Source organism: Microtus oregoni, unplaced genomic scaffold (genome assembly GCF_018167655.1).
Source record: "Microtus oregoni isolate MIOR12 unplaced genomic scaffold, Mior012 000069F_ref0000032, whole genome shotgun sequence".
Classification (NCBI taxonomy): Eukaryota; Metazoa; Chordata; class Mammalia; order Rodentia; family Cricetidae; genus Microtus; species Microtus oregoni.
Window position 1 is genome coordinate 1,540,095 of NW_024543976.1, and position 15,894 is coordinate 1,555,988.

General features: G+C 36.4%; 1 protein-coding gene across 2 annotated transcripts in view; it reads right to left on the reverse strand.

Moving 5' to 3' along the window:
- LOC121440611 (WD repeat-containing protein 7-like) overlaps positions 1-15,894 on the reverse strand; it is a 284,512-nt gene that overhangs the window by 184,016 nt on the left and 84,602 nt on the right. Inside the window, exons 17-19 of one of the 2 annotated variants that reach the window (XM_041641377.1) lie at positions 14,732-14,827; positions 12,495-12,613; positions 10,459-10,582 (exon numbers count right to left, since the gene is read on the reverse strand). In XM_041641377.1, coding sequence (XP_041497311.1) covers positions 10,459-10,582; positions 12,495-12,613; positions 14,732-14,827 — 339 coding nt within the window. The remainder of the gene's footprint in view (positions 1-10,458; positions 10,583-12,494; positions 12,614-14,731; positions 14,828-15,894) is intronic. The other variant, XM_041641378.1, reaches the window with a different exon arrangement.

The following is a 15,894-nucleotide window of genomic DNA, read 5'->3' on the forward strand; positions in this document are numbered from 1 at the left end:
TTGTTTTTAAGTATATGAGCATGTGTGAGTATGTGAGAGAGAAAGAACAAGATTTGTACAAATAAGTGAAGTGCCATGAAAAGGCAAGGGCATGGGAATTCCCTGGAGCTGGAGTTAGAGTTGTGACCTGATGTGGGTGATGGAAACCAAACTCCAGTCTCTTTATTAGCAACTAGAAGACTGGGTACTTTTAAATGGTTAAGTTATCTCCCCAGCCCCAAAGATGGAGTTTAATCATGTTTTAAATTATTAGAAATGTTTGGGAATGAAGAACCATCCACCTTCTTCCACATCTGTTCTTCAAGCTGGATGATCTTTAGTCTAAGAACATTTTAAATGTAAGTCTCACCATCTTTTGCAGCAAACTATAAAGTCCCTCCACAGTATTATAAAAGAGAAGCATGCCTACAGACTTGACATGGACTGTGGGACAAGTTTTTAAAACAAACAATAGCAGGAGGTGATTGTGATTGTTTTCATCTCTTAATCAAGCAAACAAAATCTTTGAGGGGTAAGTTTTATAGAAGAAACAGAAAACATGTACAAGAAAATTACAAAAATCCTAAGTACTGTTACAGATGACTGGATTGGCATTTAACAGGCTGAAAGAAACCAGATCAATCTCAATCTCGCTGGGGTCAATTCGGGTGTTCAAACAAAGAGAATTTTTTTTCATTACATTTGTGTGCTAGAAGTGCTAAAAATATTAACAGTGTCTGCAAATGTCATGTACAATGAAGCTTTAATACATATTCATATCAAAACATGTTTAATAAATAAAGGCACCAAGTCAATAGAGCAACATCTCTAGAGAATAATAAAGGACAGAATACTGTATTTAAAAAGCAGCGGGAGAAGGATGGGAAGATTTTAGGAAAAGGTATTTAGAGTAATTGGAGAACTTTAATCCCACAATGTGTAAGTAATACTAGAACAAAAGCTGCCATTAGCTATTATAATAATCATGACAGAAAACATGGCAGCAGGCATGATGCTAAAGAAGTAGTGATGGAGGAAGGTCATTGGTTAAATAAAAAGAAACTGCTTGGCCCTCATTGGTTAGAAGATAGGTGGGAGGAGTAAACAGAACAGAACGCTGGGAGGAAGAGGAAGTGAGCTCAGACTCCACAGCTCTCCTCTCGGGAGCAGACGCCTCAGAGAGACGCCATGCTCCCAGCTCCCAGGCAGACGCACACGATGAAGCTCCGACCCAGGATGGACATAGGCTAGAATCTTCCCAGTAAGTGCACCTAGGGGCGCTACACAGACGATTAGAAATGGGCTAAATTAATATATGATAATTAGCCTAGAAGAGGCTAGATAGAAATGGGCCAAACAGTGATTAAATGAATACAGTTTGTGTGTTGTTATTTCGGGCATAAGCTAGCCAGGCAGCCGGGGTGCTGGGGACGCAGCCCCGCCGCCCTTAATACTACAAAGTAGCTGACAGCCATCCTCACAAGTAGGAGGCAGCCAGAGAGAACTAACTGAAAATGGTGTTGACTTTTGAAAGCTCACAGCCCACTACCTGGGGCACACCTCCTTCCATAAGGTCATACCCCCTAATTCTTCCAAAAACAGTTCCACCAACTGGGGACCAAATATTCAGATATATGAACCTAAAGGGACCATTCTCCTTCAAAATTTATACTTGCTTTATTAGAAAAACATGTTCCAGTGTCCACAGGAAAGTCTTTATTTCCAACAGCATTATAAATTTTTGTCTTCTGCAAATGAGCAAGAAAATGATAAGACAAATCAATACCATCTTCTTTGTAGTGAGTGATATTAGCTCATTTATTATCACAAAGGCCACTAGAAACCCAGCCGAAGATATTACCAGGCATTTCCATTTAAATATCACTTAAAAAAAAAAGAATGTATCAAAGGCTGAGTGAGTGGTTCTCTTTTATAAAATAGCCCCCACAGGCTTAAGTGCTTCCATGCTTACAGCCAGCAGTAAACACGCACACGTATCTCACAGAAAGTCAGGAACTCCTCCCAGGTGTCTGAATATAGACTGCAGATCTGGAAGAAATTTGGTTGCATTGCATTGAAGAAACAGAGACAGTGGCAGACATGTGACAGACTTGTGAAAAAGAAAAAGAAGGAAATTACCAAAATTATTGTAAGCCCTTCGAGTCCAATAGCTCTACAGAAAAGGGCCGAATGGAATGAGATAGAGAGAGACATGCAAGGAGGCCCACACTAGCGGGTGCTGTATACTGCTCTACACACTGCTCTACAGGGATCAAAACACAGCCTGGACTCTTGATGGCAGAGTGGACAGTGTTGATCCTCAGAAGCGTGCACTCACACAACTAACGCTGCCAAGTTCTCTGACCACATCACTGATTACACAGTTTCTCTTATATTGCTTAAACTAAGCCTGGATAACCAACCTACACAAAAATGCTTTCACTTTTAACTGGCTATTTTACTACTGTAGCTCCCAAGACTACTGAATACATAAAAGGAAAATCACAGAAAGATTAAATAATGCCTAAAAAAATCATTTCAAATCAATGGGATATTCTTTTAGAAAGCTATAGCTCTTTAAGTAGAAATTCCATTGGGTTGGTGGCCAAACAAAGATAAGAAGAATCATTTATTGTTGCTAAACACAAGATCAGTCTAGGGTGTTTAAAATTAAGCTCAACTCCTATGACATTCTAGAAGAAAAATGAGGAACAAATATCCAATTCCCAAGGAAACACTGTAAGCAAATGCAATATAGTGTACTTTGAATAAATATAGTTTATCTGAACATAAAAGATTTCTGCCTCCCAGTACATAAGAGGGGCTCATGCATAAGAACTCAGTATACAATGACTACAGTTTCTTCAGATGGTCCTAAAAGAAGCATGCCCTTTAATCGCAAATGATTTATAAAAACAGAAATTATAAGAGGTATTTAACCAAATAATTGTCCCTTTATTTCACTAATTTTAACTAGTATATTATTGCTTAAAAAGAAAGGTGCCCAGAATGCCATAAAACAAACAAACAAAAAAATAACAACAAAAAAGGTGACCCCAGCAGGCATAGAGTGAGAGCCCCACAAGGCACTTACTCTAAAGCTCTGTCAGGTGCCTTGCCATCTGGCAGCTTTCATTCTTGGCCAACTCACTCTTACCGGATACTGAACTAGAATAAGCTAGATGACCTGGCTTCCTAATTTCCACAGTAGTGCAGATGCCAATCAGAAACCAGGAAAGAGGCCATTAGGAGTGAAACAAAACAGCTCAATGGCAATAAAAATTCAACACATTTACTAAGCAACAACAACAAGACAAAGAAGGGAAAGTTCTAAGAAATAAAACATGAAATGTAAGAGGCACAACAACCTAGGGTGTCTTCATCAAGAGGTTGCCTGTGACAACAAGGAGGCAGTAGTCACTCCACAATATGGTCTAAAATGACAGCCTCTGCAGAGAGTAAATGCTTTTTAAACTATTTCAACCAAAACAGATTCATAAAAATATCCTGAGCATCTATTTAGTAATTTGGAGAATTTTTCAGTATCCAGAAAAATCATTCCCCTAACATGGTTATCTCTGAAATTTCCAAACATGGAAGAAAAATGTAAAGGAAAGAGGGAAAATAGAAAGGAGAAAGGGAAGGAGAGGAAGGCCGTGTAGTTTAACGCCCTTGAGAGCTGGAGCCAGATTCAATTAAATCACGTGTGTCAAACCCCTTTCTAGTCCCTCCTGCCTTCTTCCCACCACCAATTCTGGCATTATCTGCCCACTGGAGAACACACTAGTATTAGGGACAGTTTACCAGCTACACTTTCTATGCATGTGGCACATACACCACCCTCTTAGCTTCAAGCCTATTGTTGGTTCATCCACATTTGTGCCCAGAGTGACTCTACTTTATAATTACCAGAAATGAAACTTAATTCCAGGTTAAGAAGAGATATTACAGTATGGTTTTTTGGAAGTCAAACCCAAACATTTTCTAACAGTGTCTTTTGTTGAACAAAGAAATCCTATTGTTTTCATGATTGAGTAAAAGAGGAGCCTGATCCAGGCAATCTAACAAAAAGGAAGTTAAAAAAGCAGGGGCTCGAAAAGAACAAAGGATTGAGCTTTCTGATAATATCAATATGTATTAAACACAATATATCACACATTTTTCTATCAATACCGGAGAAGACAACCTTACAAATTAATAGTAGGTTGTCCAGAAGTGTCTAAAATCACAGCAGCTACACATCAGGAGAGATTTTTCATTTATATGATAGTGAATTTTATATCTGATGTTTTTGAAGCTGGAAGAGATGAGCACTGTGAGGAAGCAGAATACAATGTAGGAGAAATAATTACGCCTGTGACCTAATGCCCCTTAAGGTCAAACTGTATTACAGGCCAGAAGAAATCAGGACCCATCAGCATTTACTTCAGAGAAGTCAGCGACTGGAATGGAGGACAAATGTGGGCATATTTCATAAACAGCAGGTGCTTGACCTCATAAAAAAGTCAATTATCAAAATGCTACATGTAGAATGTCACAAGTAAGAAATATGTAAAAGTAGGTTCTGATAAACATCTTTAATTCAGAATAAATCTCAGGCAACATTTATCTTTATCTACACCATGATTTAAAAGATTCAAAGAAATAAAATTAATCCCCTTTTAGTAAAATTATTAGAATTCTATATAGAAGCACTAGAACATAAAAAGTGATACCCAGCAAACCAGTGATGACTCAGAAAAGCTGTACAATATTCCCATACGTCAGTGTTGCAGAATGTATGTTGTATTTAGTATTAGGATGGGAAACAGTATAAGTATCCTTAAATTTCTTACCAAAAAGTCGGAAGCAGAACTTTACATATTTTTTGATATTTACAAAGGATGAAACAATGATTCCTGATTGGTTTAGGGCAAAACTATATCACTTACAACAAAAGTCTCATGCCATTCAAGAGCTGAGAACTTTGCGGTCTTATGAAAATGTGTGGCTATCGGTTAAGGCAGGCTGCTGATGCTTCTTCTTTCCCAGTGTCTGCTAGTCTACTACCAGGATCCCCAGAAACAGAAATTTAAATGAGTGCTGAAGCAGCAGGATAGGGAAAGGAAAAGTACAGACAAGAGCTGGGATAGAAGGGCTGCCTGCCTGGGACCACCACTTGTATCTTCTACTGTAACGGGTGCTCTGCAGAAGCACCACTACTGCTCTCAGGAACCCCAAGAAGAGCACCAAGCCTAGCCCATCGTTTCCTGCAAGAAGCTTTTTAGTGGTCTATTATACACCATACCTATATAAAATACAGAGAGTATTATCAACATGGCCAGTTGGCATGGTTTTTAGTCTCAGTCCAATCCCTTCCTGACAGTGAACTTAGCTGAAGCTGCTAGCTACTTAACCTGGATCTCAAAGATAAGAGGTTATCACAATCCAAGAGCTCTCCAAGAAGAACGCTTTCTGGATTTCAGAAAAATAATTAATAAAGGCATTCTTCTACAATAACCAGGCATAACTTAGGCATTTGCAATATCGCTCGTGTAATTATTACATATCTTTAAATACGTAGAATGGTTAAATTATAAGACAATTGCTGGTGTGTGGTGTACTTTCCAGATAGACTGTCTAACATGTTCTAGATTTCAGTGACTAAGATGCACATGCCAGGAATAGGTTCTGTTTGTCAAACACCCTTTAAACCCGCAGTGGGGGTCACCTCCACAAACACTGGCAGCAGTGGTGGAAGAGGCTTCACTACAAGCAGGTGGACAGCAGGTGTGGGCTGTCCACCAGCTGGCTCTGTAACCTTTGATCCCCTAGGACAGAAAATCTGTTCGCCAGCCCTATGTGGTCATTCCTCATTTGTTAAATGCTTTCTTCTCCTTTAATACGTCCAGAATCCCTATTCCTTTGGCTTGATTCCCTTTTATTAAAACAGAAAGCTCTCAATAAAAAAGTAAAACTAATTCGACACTCAGCATTAGAGTTCCAGAATTGATTAGCATATTGAATCAAAAGTTGATAATGTGTGGTGTTTCAGTTACATTTAGTAGAATGTATGTCTATTTATTCTTGCACACACACACAATCACAATAGGAGATAACATTCAAATTTTAGGTAATCCAGCATTCACATAATTTTTGAGGTACTCAAATAGTATACTCAAGTAAAAAGGATTTAATTACAAAACAGGAAAAATTTAAACTTAATTAGGAGCAAATTACTCTATACTTAAACAATAATGAAAAATACCAGAGAGTACTTTTCTAACAGTTATTTTTCTGCTTCATTTTGTGCTACAGTTACACATGACTGGGAAAGACATCATTTTACAGCAGTGGCAGGCAAGCCAACTGACTAGTCTATTTATTCTTACTTATATACCCTCAGCTAAGATCTCAGGATGCTGGAGTAAGCCAGGTAGAATAAACAGAGGGTAAGAAAAGTGAGTTTTGTGGTCTAGCAGTCACTTAAGTGCCGGAAGGAACTTCAGACAAATTTTCAGATCCTTAGCCTATTACCTCATGTGAAAGAAAACAAAATGCAGGGTGTAACAACAACAGTATCTACTTTACCAGGTTATCAAACTGGTTAAATTAAAGGCACAGACCTGAGCTGGAGGGATGGCTAGGGGTCAAGAGTACTGGATGCTCTTACAAAAAACCCAGGTTCAATTTCCAGCACCCACATGGCAGCTCACAACTGTCTGTAACTCTAGTTCCAGGGGATCCTACACTCTCACACAGATATACACGCAGGCAAAACAACAATATACATAGAAATACAATTTTAAAAAAAAAGAAGAAGAAGAAGAAAAAAAGTTGGATGGTGGTGGCACATGTCTTTAATCCCAGCACTCAGGAAGCAGAGGCAGGTGCATCTTTGAGTTCAAGGCCAGCCTGGTCTACAGAGTGAGTTCCAGGACAGCTAGGACTATTTTACAGAGAAAACTGCCTCAGACCAAAAAATAAAAAAATAAATTTAAAAAAATTTAAAAATCAACTTTGCAAGTACTTAGCAAAAATCTGATATAGAGAAAGTTTCTAAACAATTGTGATCATTAATACTCTTTGTTTACATTATCCTCCCTGGACCCACTAACAGATACCTCATAGCACATGCATTTCTACCACTGCTCTGGGGCATAATTCGTGGCTATATTATACCTTTAATTTGTAGCAAAGCCATTCTCTTCTTTCTAGGAGCAAAATAAAATAGATATAACAAATAATGCTATCTCTTTTTCCAAACTGTCAATAGTACAACTCAGTACTAATTTTTAACGTTTTTCTTAGTTGTTCTTTTTTTTACTTTATATCAGAATTTAATTTAATTTATCCTATGTGGATTGTTGGTAGAACTAAATATCAGTCTAGTAGTTTAACTATATATGAATCAAAGTGTTTTGTTTAAACAGTGATTTATTGTAATTCTTTTTGTTGTTGTTATTTTTGGTTTTTTGAGACAGGGTTTCTCTGTAGCTTTGGAGCCTGTCCTGGAACTAGCTCTTGTAGGCCAGGCTGGCCTCGAACTCACAGAGATCCACCTGCCTCTGCCTCTCGAGTGCTGGGATTAAAGGCATGCACCACCACTACCTCGTGATTTATTGTAATTCTTGAGGTAAACAACAAATTCTAAAATTGTAACTCGAAACTAAGCATTTAAATTTCAGATGAGAGAGCCAATCATAGGTAACATCTTCTTCAGCGTCATTAACAGTCTGATTTTAAAACACTAGCAATTTCCCGGCTATAGGGCTTAAAGACTCCGAAGGGATCTGTAGAGTGCCAATGGGCTGGTAGAAATGGCAGCTTGCCGTCCTGTAGGAAGGTATGACTCCCTACATTTCACTGTTTGCCTTTCTCCATCTCAGTCTCCCCCTCAAGACCAGAGCCTGCAATTTCCTACTGAAATGTTCTAGAAGATCTGTATTCTGTAGAATGAGCATGTATTACAAAATGTTTCACGAGGTCAGTTATACAATAAGAAAGAAGGTCATGTGTTGGGAATATTTTTGCATGTTTGCTTTGGTTTTCTTGCTTCACAGATCCCTTCTGGTTCTTTTCTTAGCTCTTTAAATGCAATCACTTATCGGGCCTTGGAAACTTCTTTCGCTCGACTTGCCCACATTTATATCTGGTTTCCATTTCCCTTTTTGTGGCAGCTAAATAAAGATGTCTTGAAAAAGACATTTCTGATTTGCTTTTATATTTTTTAATGCAATTTTCCTCTTAAAAGAAACTACAGTGACTTGCTATTGTGTAGAATGACCTTCAGGCTACTCTTGAGTACCTCACTCATAGTTTGTCCTCAATTGTGAAGATTATTTTAAAAATTAATTATGCATATGAATATATATATACAAAATTACAAATAACTTTACATGTTTATTTATTTATAACTTATTTAAATTGTATATATAAATGTGTGTGGGCCCCTTTGCTGAGGGCAGAGAACAAAGAGAGGCATCTTCCTGAATAGATCTTCACATTATCTTTCTGACAAGCTTTCTCACTAAATATGGGGCTCACCGATTTGGTTGGTGCACCAAGGATGCCCTATTCCCTGCTTTTCCAGGGAGAGGATTACAATGGTACACCAGGTCCTCATGCTTGTATGGAAAGCGCTTAACCAACCAAGCCATCTTCCCAGACCCTTGAGGAAGTTTTATTCAGCAAGGTTTATGTCACAGTGAACCATCAGAATCTACTTTCTAATATTAAGGCTCACATCAGGAACAGGGAGCATGTTTGAGATTACTTAGATTACTTATTCAAATATTCCAAAGGTGGTTTTTTTTTTTGCTTTTCTTTTTTTCTTTCTTTTCTTCCTTTCTTTTTTTCTTTTCTTTTCTTCCTTTCTTTTTTTCTTGTTTGTATATTCTGGAAACTTTTAAATTTTTTATTTTGTCCTTTTGTTACGCAAGCACTCTACCACTAAACTACAGTCCCTAGGCCTAAATTTTCTACATAAAAATTGTCAAAAGAATTTTAAGCCTACTATCTTTAAAAAGTAAATGTATGTTAGAGGTCCTAAATTATTTTTTCTTAAGGAAGGAAAGTCTATTAGCTGCTGGCTTCAGGAATGCCAATCAGACATAGCAAGGAGGCATGGTGGAGCTGAGCTGCTCACACCACAGCAGACAGGAGGCAGAAAGGAAATTCTGAAATTAGGCTGAGTTCCTAGATTTGGAGGGTTTGCTTCTGTTGTTGTTTGTTTTAATTTTTGCTATTGTTGATGTCGTTGTTTTGACTTAATCTACTTTTGTGTAAAATGTTTTACATTCACTCAGTAAATATGGAGGTACTCAGATGAGTTTTAATTAGAATTGTTATGCCCCTGATGTGTTAGTCATGTGAACGTGACCACACTTGTCTCAAGTATTTATTTACTCAACAAATCAATAGTGCTCACTGTGAGCTAGGTACCAATCTCAACAAGGGTCAGCTCACTCCATACCCATTACAACTCTATAAAACCTCTATCATCTTGATTTTTAACTGAAAAGATTGAGGCCAATAAACTCTAGCAGAGTCCCCCAGGTCACATGCCTAATTAAACAGCACAGGTCAACACGGGCTGATCTGGCAACCAAGTCAGCTCTAACAGTTAACAACGTTTAAGAATTCCTTTCGCCTCGCCTCTTCAACAGGGCATGTGCTGCTAGAATAACGTGTGGGGTGGGCACGATGCGGGTAAGTACTTAACTACACCAACAACTGACAGTGGGGAAGACTGTAAACTCCGGGCCTAATTTCATAGTAAAACGTTTTTTAAAGTTTAACTAAGACTTTATGTTAAAAACTGAAGCTAGCTTGTAACATAAATCAAAATAAAATTTTAATTAACATTTTTGGAAAAATGAATACTTTAGTAAACTGAAGACAAACATTTTTACCAGAGAGAAAAATTATGCTAACAAATACAACCTTTTTCCCAATGAATTTAACCTAATAGCATGAGTAAAAAGGCTGTATTTTCAACAGTTCCCAAAAGGACAATAATTTTCCCAATTTGTTCAAATCAAAGTTATTTGAAAGACTCACCTGCCACAATTCTTGCTAATTTTCTCTTTTCCCATTGTGCACAGGTGTAACTTTACTAAATCTCTGTTTTTTCAAGTATCAATGTAATGTTAAAAAGTGTCTGCACTTCATAACACAAGATCAATACGGACCAAGTAGAAACCACAAGGTCAACAAAACAACATGCAGAGGAAAGAGTTAGGGTTAAATAGAGTAGGGATTGCTTTTATCAGTAGGGATTAGCATCACAAACAGTCAGGTCATTAGTGGATATTTTGATATTTGCTTTATCATGCTCATTTAAACTGTCATACTCTAAACTACCAAGACTCAAATCAGAAAAACTGGGGTTTAAGCATCCCTTCCTCTCACTTTTGTTCATGTCACAAAGCATGAACACTTCTGAGACTGGTACTCAGAATCCTCCCAAGTTTTCCAGAAAAGCATGAAAACTCTTACGTGATATGACATGGTCCATATATTGAGGTAAATAAGGAGCCCAGGTATCAATCGTTTCCTTTCGTCCTGCCTGCTCAATTCTTCTCAGCTCTGCTAGAAGCAGGGCCTGCGCCGCCTCTCTCACCTAAGAGAATCACAGAAACAAATGACAAAAAGCATGTCAGTTGGTGAAGTGACGGCCACAAACCAGAAAGTTTATAGTAATATAAAAATCAGAAAACATAGAAAGCATATTTATTTACTTGAGAAAAAACGTACAAATCAAATAAGAAAGTGAGTAGCTTGGAACGATGAAATTAAATGATAGCATTTTACACATGATCCAAGATGCTTTCATTCAAAAATATTTTTAAACTAATGGAAAGATATCTAATCAACTTTATGTTTAAAATTTGATTTTCTAAAGTGTTCTTATATTGTAAAACAGCATCTTTAATTATTAAATTTCCAAGTAACTATTATTGTTAAAGAAAATCAATGTTAGGAGCAGTAAATTGTTTTCCCCAATACCCCCAAAAAACTTAACCTTATCTAGTAAATTCTTTAAATATGACAATTTTGGTTGGAGCTAAGGGAAGGGGATGAAGGCAGCCAAATACATTAAAGCTATTCACGGGAAATAATGTTTGAGTCAACAGGCCAGAGAGATGACAGAGGTCTTCAAAATATTATTTCTTGATTTGAAATTTACATTTCACCAAGCCTTTTTACTATTTGTTATCTACTTTATCATATCAACATTGCCTCAAGCATTGATCTTTTATATAATCCAATAGGTATAAATCCACATGATTCACATATACCTAGACACAAACAAAATGGATAAATAGATTCCTGTGTAACCTCTTTCAGGTTATATAGAGGGAGTCATTTTTCAAAATCATATCAATTTTTCTTTCAATTGGCTATGCAACCTTTGTATTTTGCGTTTTAATTTCAGGGTTTTTAACAAAAATACCACAGACATAAACCCAAAAATGCTAGTCTATTTTTAAGCAAAGTACTAATCAATTTATTCAATTTATTAACTATTTATGGCTTAAGAAAAAATTCAGCCTCATCTAAAGAAGAGTTTAAGTAAAACATTCTTTATAAATATACTGTCTTTTAAAGGGAACTAAAAAATTATTCAATGAAAACTTTACTATACTTCAGTTCTGTTTGAAGTTGAGTCAACAGAGACCAGACCAAGCAAATATCTTAAAAGTATTAGGATGCTTCAGCCAACAAAAAGCCAGAAATACAGCGGTCCTATCAAATCATATCTGAATGACATCACAGTAATTTATTGAGTATACAAATGTACAATCTATGATGTTCATGTAGCAAAACTGCCTAGCAACATGTATGTTCTCATAAGAATTACATTATTGTCTCTAAAATGTTTTCCAAATAGACTAAGCAAAGTATCCAGGGTCAAAAAGTTAGTAATTGTTTCACTAACATTTAACCCAACTCTTTTTAAATTCCAAAACTGTCTTGCTGCCAGGCGGTGGTGGCGCACGCCTTTAATCCCAGCACTCGGGAGGCAGAGGCAGGCGGATCTCTGTGAGTTCAAGGCCAGCCTGGTCTACAAGAGCTAGTTCCGGGACAGGAACCAAAACCACAGAGAAACCCTGTCTCGAAAAAAACTAAAAAACAAAAACAAAAAACAAAACTGTCTTGCTTTACCAGAACACAGGACTTTCTATTGATCTCTGACTACTCACTTGGAATTTGTTGGAAGGGATTATTATTATACTAAATATGGATACATGTCTTTGTCATGTGGCTGCATTTTTCTATGGAAACCAATTCTTAAGACATAATTCTAAAAGGTATGTGGAACTTTTAATGAAACACTCAATAAGTTTTTAAGAGTAAATAAATAAACAAGCTAGAAAGTTTACTGCTTACTATAGAAACAAAGGAGGAAAAACATGGAACTCTAGAATCTACATTTTCCACAATGGAATGAGTAAGTGATAGGACAAATGAGATAAGTATTACTTTTGTTTATTGAAGTATTTTTATTTTCCTTATAACTTCATCATTACCTCCAAGCATCGATCTTGCCATCTTCGAGCCAGCATCTCCAGAAGAGGAGGTCTGAATTTATCCAGTCCCAGCAGGTCTGGCAGCATAACGCAGTGCATGGCAGCTAACTGGCTCCATCCTACCAAAATGTGACGTAGAGCAAAACTTTAGACATCTTGGTAATCTCCAGCAAATATAAAGCTTTATTAATGAATACTTATCAAAAACAAAAAGGGAAAATCTATAAAATGATGTTATAAATCATTTTAGTTTAATATTATTATGTATCAAAACATCATAAAATGTATTTCACCCCTAAATCATGTATTTGGTGACCTATAAGAACTGTGTAGATTTTAAAACCAATAAGAACAATTTTCCACACAAAGTTTTGCCAAATTTTCATTGAAAACATATTTTTAGAAATATTTTCTAAAATAAACATATTAGAAGATAGGAAAGCATAGAAATAAACGCATGTGAGATACATTGAGATATATGAACTTGTTGTCATGAAAAGGACATTCTCAGATATTCATCATAGGTTCAGTCACTTGAGGCATGGCCATCTGTGAGCTGCCAACATACCAGCCAAAAGGGGAGCCTTCCCTTGTTAGGACCTTTAATTAAGATAGTTTCTGAACCCCTCTCTTCCTAATGAATCAGAAACTTAGTCACAAAGCTAAAATTGCATAACGTTAATTTTTAATGAAAACATTACACACAAAAACTTGACAATTCAAAATTTACAGTCCTAAATATCACTTTCCAACTTAAAGAAAATATTTTTTTTCAAATTTCTGATTCTTGATAGGAAATCTAATTATTTAGTAAAGACATGTGTTACATACCACTATACTCATATACATATATTGTCTGTGAGCACAGAAATTTAACAGTTCTGTGCTTTGAAAGAATTAATACTGTATTCTTCTAAGTTAATAATGAAACCCTATGATAAAATATAGAGTGATCTCTGAAACTGTTAAAAAGAGAGAGGAGTCACCTACTTAAGATTTATCCATTCAGTAAAGAAATTCTCATCAACAGGTAATAAATATGTGATTACATTAATTTAGATGATGAACATACATTTAATATTAAAATTTATAACATATAAGTAGATACACATATATCAGTAATGTGTAATTTCTTAATATGTTTTAATGATTCACTACATCTTAATGAACTACTTATGAGTCAACTTTAGCACATGATGATTCTTATAAAAGCCCTACAGCATATTTTAAATTAATGTTTTTTTAAAATGGCTCAACAAATATTATTCTGATTATTCCAATCTAGCCTTCACATTCAAGCTTTAGCATAGTCTTCTCATAGAGAAACCAAAAGGACAATGATACTGTCATTTTAAGTTCCATTCTTTCTTCCCTGGGAGCACTACTTGTAACAGGGGCTCTGTGCTTCACACACAATCAACATCCCTTTGTCTTAATGGCCTTGCAATATTAGCTTTGGTGAAGAGTCGGAATTATTTTCAGTGCTATTTTTGATTTTATAAAGTTTCTCCTTTTTATTTTACACAAACTAGTAAAGGTAGAGACCATACAGGAGAAAGTGGATATAATGCAGAGCTCACAAGTTCCATTACTTTTCAGGTTCAACGATGCTAAGAGAGTTCGAAACAGCAAATGTTTGCATATTCCATTCTCAATTTCAAAGCTCCAAAATTACATTCCATTTGTGTAACTACACAACAAGAAGGATGTTAGGCCAACTGAACTCACAATCTATGCCTTTGCCTGGAGCAGAAACAGTACAAAAATAGGTGAACTCTTATTGGCTTATGTAATCAGTCTGAAGACTTTTCAGATGAGAATGTCAACTAACAGACTTACTCATCTTTTGCTAGTGTATACGGTTGTGTAACGACAGCACATTGTGTCTCTCATACACTAATCGTACATATAAAATAAGTTTATTATTGTTAATGCCACAAATCAAATGGCAAAAACCACTCTGACAAGCAATTCACCTTATAAGCAAGCTTAGCATCCCTGCTCTCTGTAGCTGTGTGGGTGATGGCAGACAAGGTTCACTCTAGGAAGGAGGAACATCACATTTTCTACATTTGGCTCCTGGCACTGGGTTCAGCAAATAAAGTTACAAAATGGGAACCCCAGGACTCATATAAAATAAAGCAGATGGAGGTATAAATCAGATTTTTAAAAAAAAGAATAAGTCTATCAGGCCAAAGCAGAGGCAGAAAGGAAGTTGATACAAAGAGAGAGAATACCTTCATTTACTAAGAAACAGGTATGTAAAGCGGTAGAGGCAGAGGCAGAGCCAGAGTGATCGGCGTCAGACCGAGCAGAAACGACAGGTGCAGCGACTTGCAGAGAAAAATAGGAGAAATAAAGAGGAAAGAATTGAGGGTCAGCAGTTTCTGAAAAAAAGCTTAGTATTAGTGAAGAATGAAAACAAAGTTAGCAAAATATAGTGAACATACAACTAAAAAATGATGTTTTAATTGGAAAGGAAGGCTCATTAGAAGCTCCACAGAGACAGAGCACCTCTTTGAATGGTGATCTCAAAGTAGTTCAACTTTCGCTCACAGCTGAGATCTTTTTTACTATAAGTCCACAACAAAGAAAAATCTTATAAAAATATAACCACAAAACAAGAAAAACTACATTAAGAATTAACAGAAATGTAATTCAGTGTTTAAATATATAACAGAGAAAACTTTATGAGGCCTTCATATTGTTGATCATGTTTTTAGAAGTTTATTCTCTAATATTATGTGTAAACTATTTTTAAAACTCTCAACGGAATACTAAATGGCATTTTGACTGTCTATACTTACATAAGAACTCAATTTCAAGTATACCAACTTGTAGAAAACACACACAGTACACCATATTGAACTCTTCTTGGAAGACTCAATAGTTTCATTCACTTTAAAACTAGATGCACTAAAACCATCGTGCACATTGTGATTCCTACACAAGGGATGAACCAACCCCTCTCCAACCCCAAAAGGTTGTACTCCTAGGAAAATGTTGCAGCTTAAATTAGCATATGAAAAAGCCAAAGGCCCTTATGGCCTACACCTTCTACAACTAGAGGTCAATGGTAAAATTTAGAGGTCATCATTTGTCACTTCCTTCCTATGAAGAAATTACCATATGTCATGCACTGGGCAGCAAAGGGTGTGTGCTCCTGAGTAGATCAGGCATGGTCTGCTAGATGACATGTTTGCTTTTCATGCCATGAGGCTCTTTTGTTATGATACGACAGCTGCAGAAAAACAACTTTTTTATAATTTTCACCAGAATGTCACTCAGGCACTTGGGAGGTGACCAGTCGAACTAAAAGAAGTCTGGGAACGAGCTCCATACTTCTCCCACCCATGGAACGTCTATGTGGAAAACTGTACTGCTTTTTTATTAGGATAGA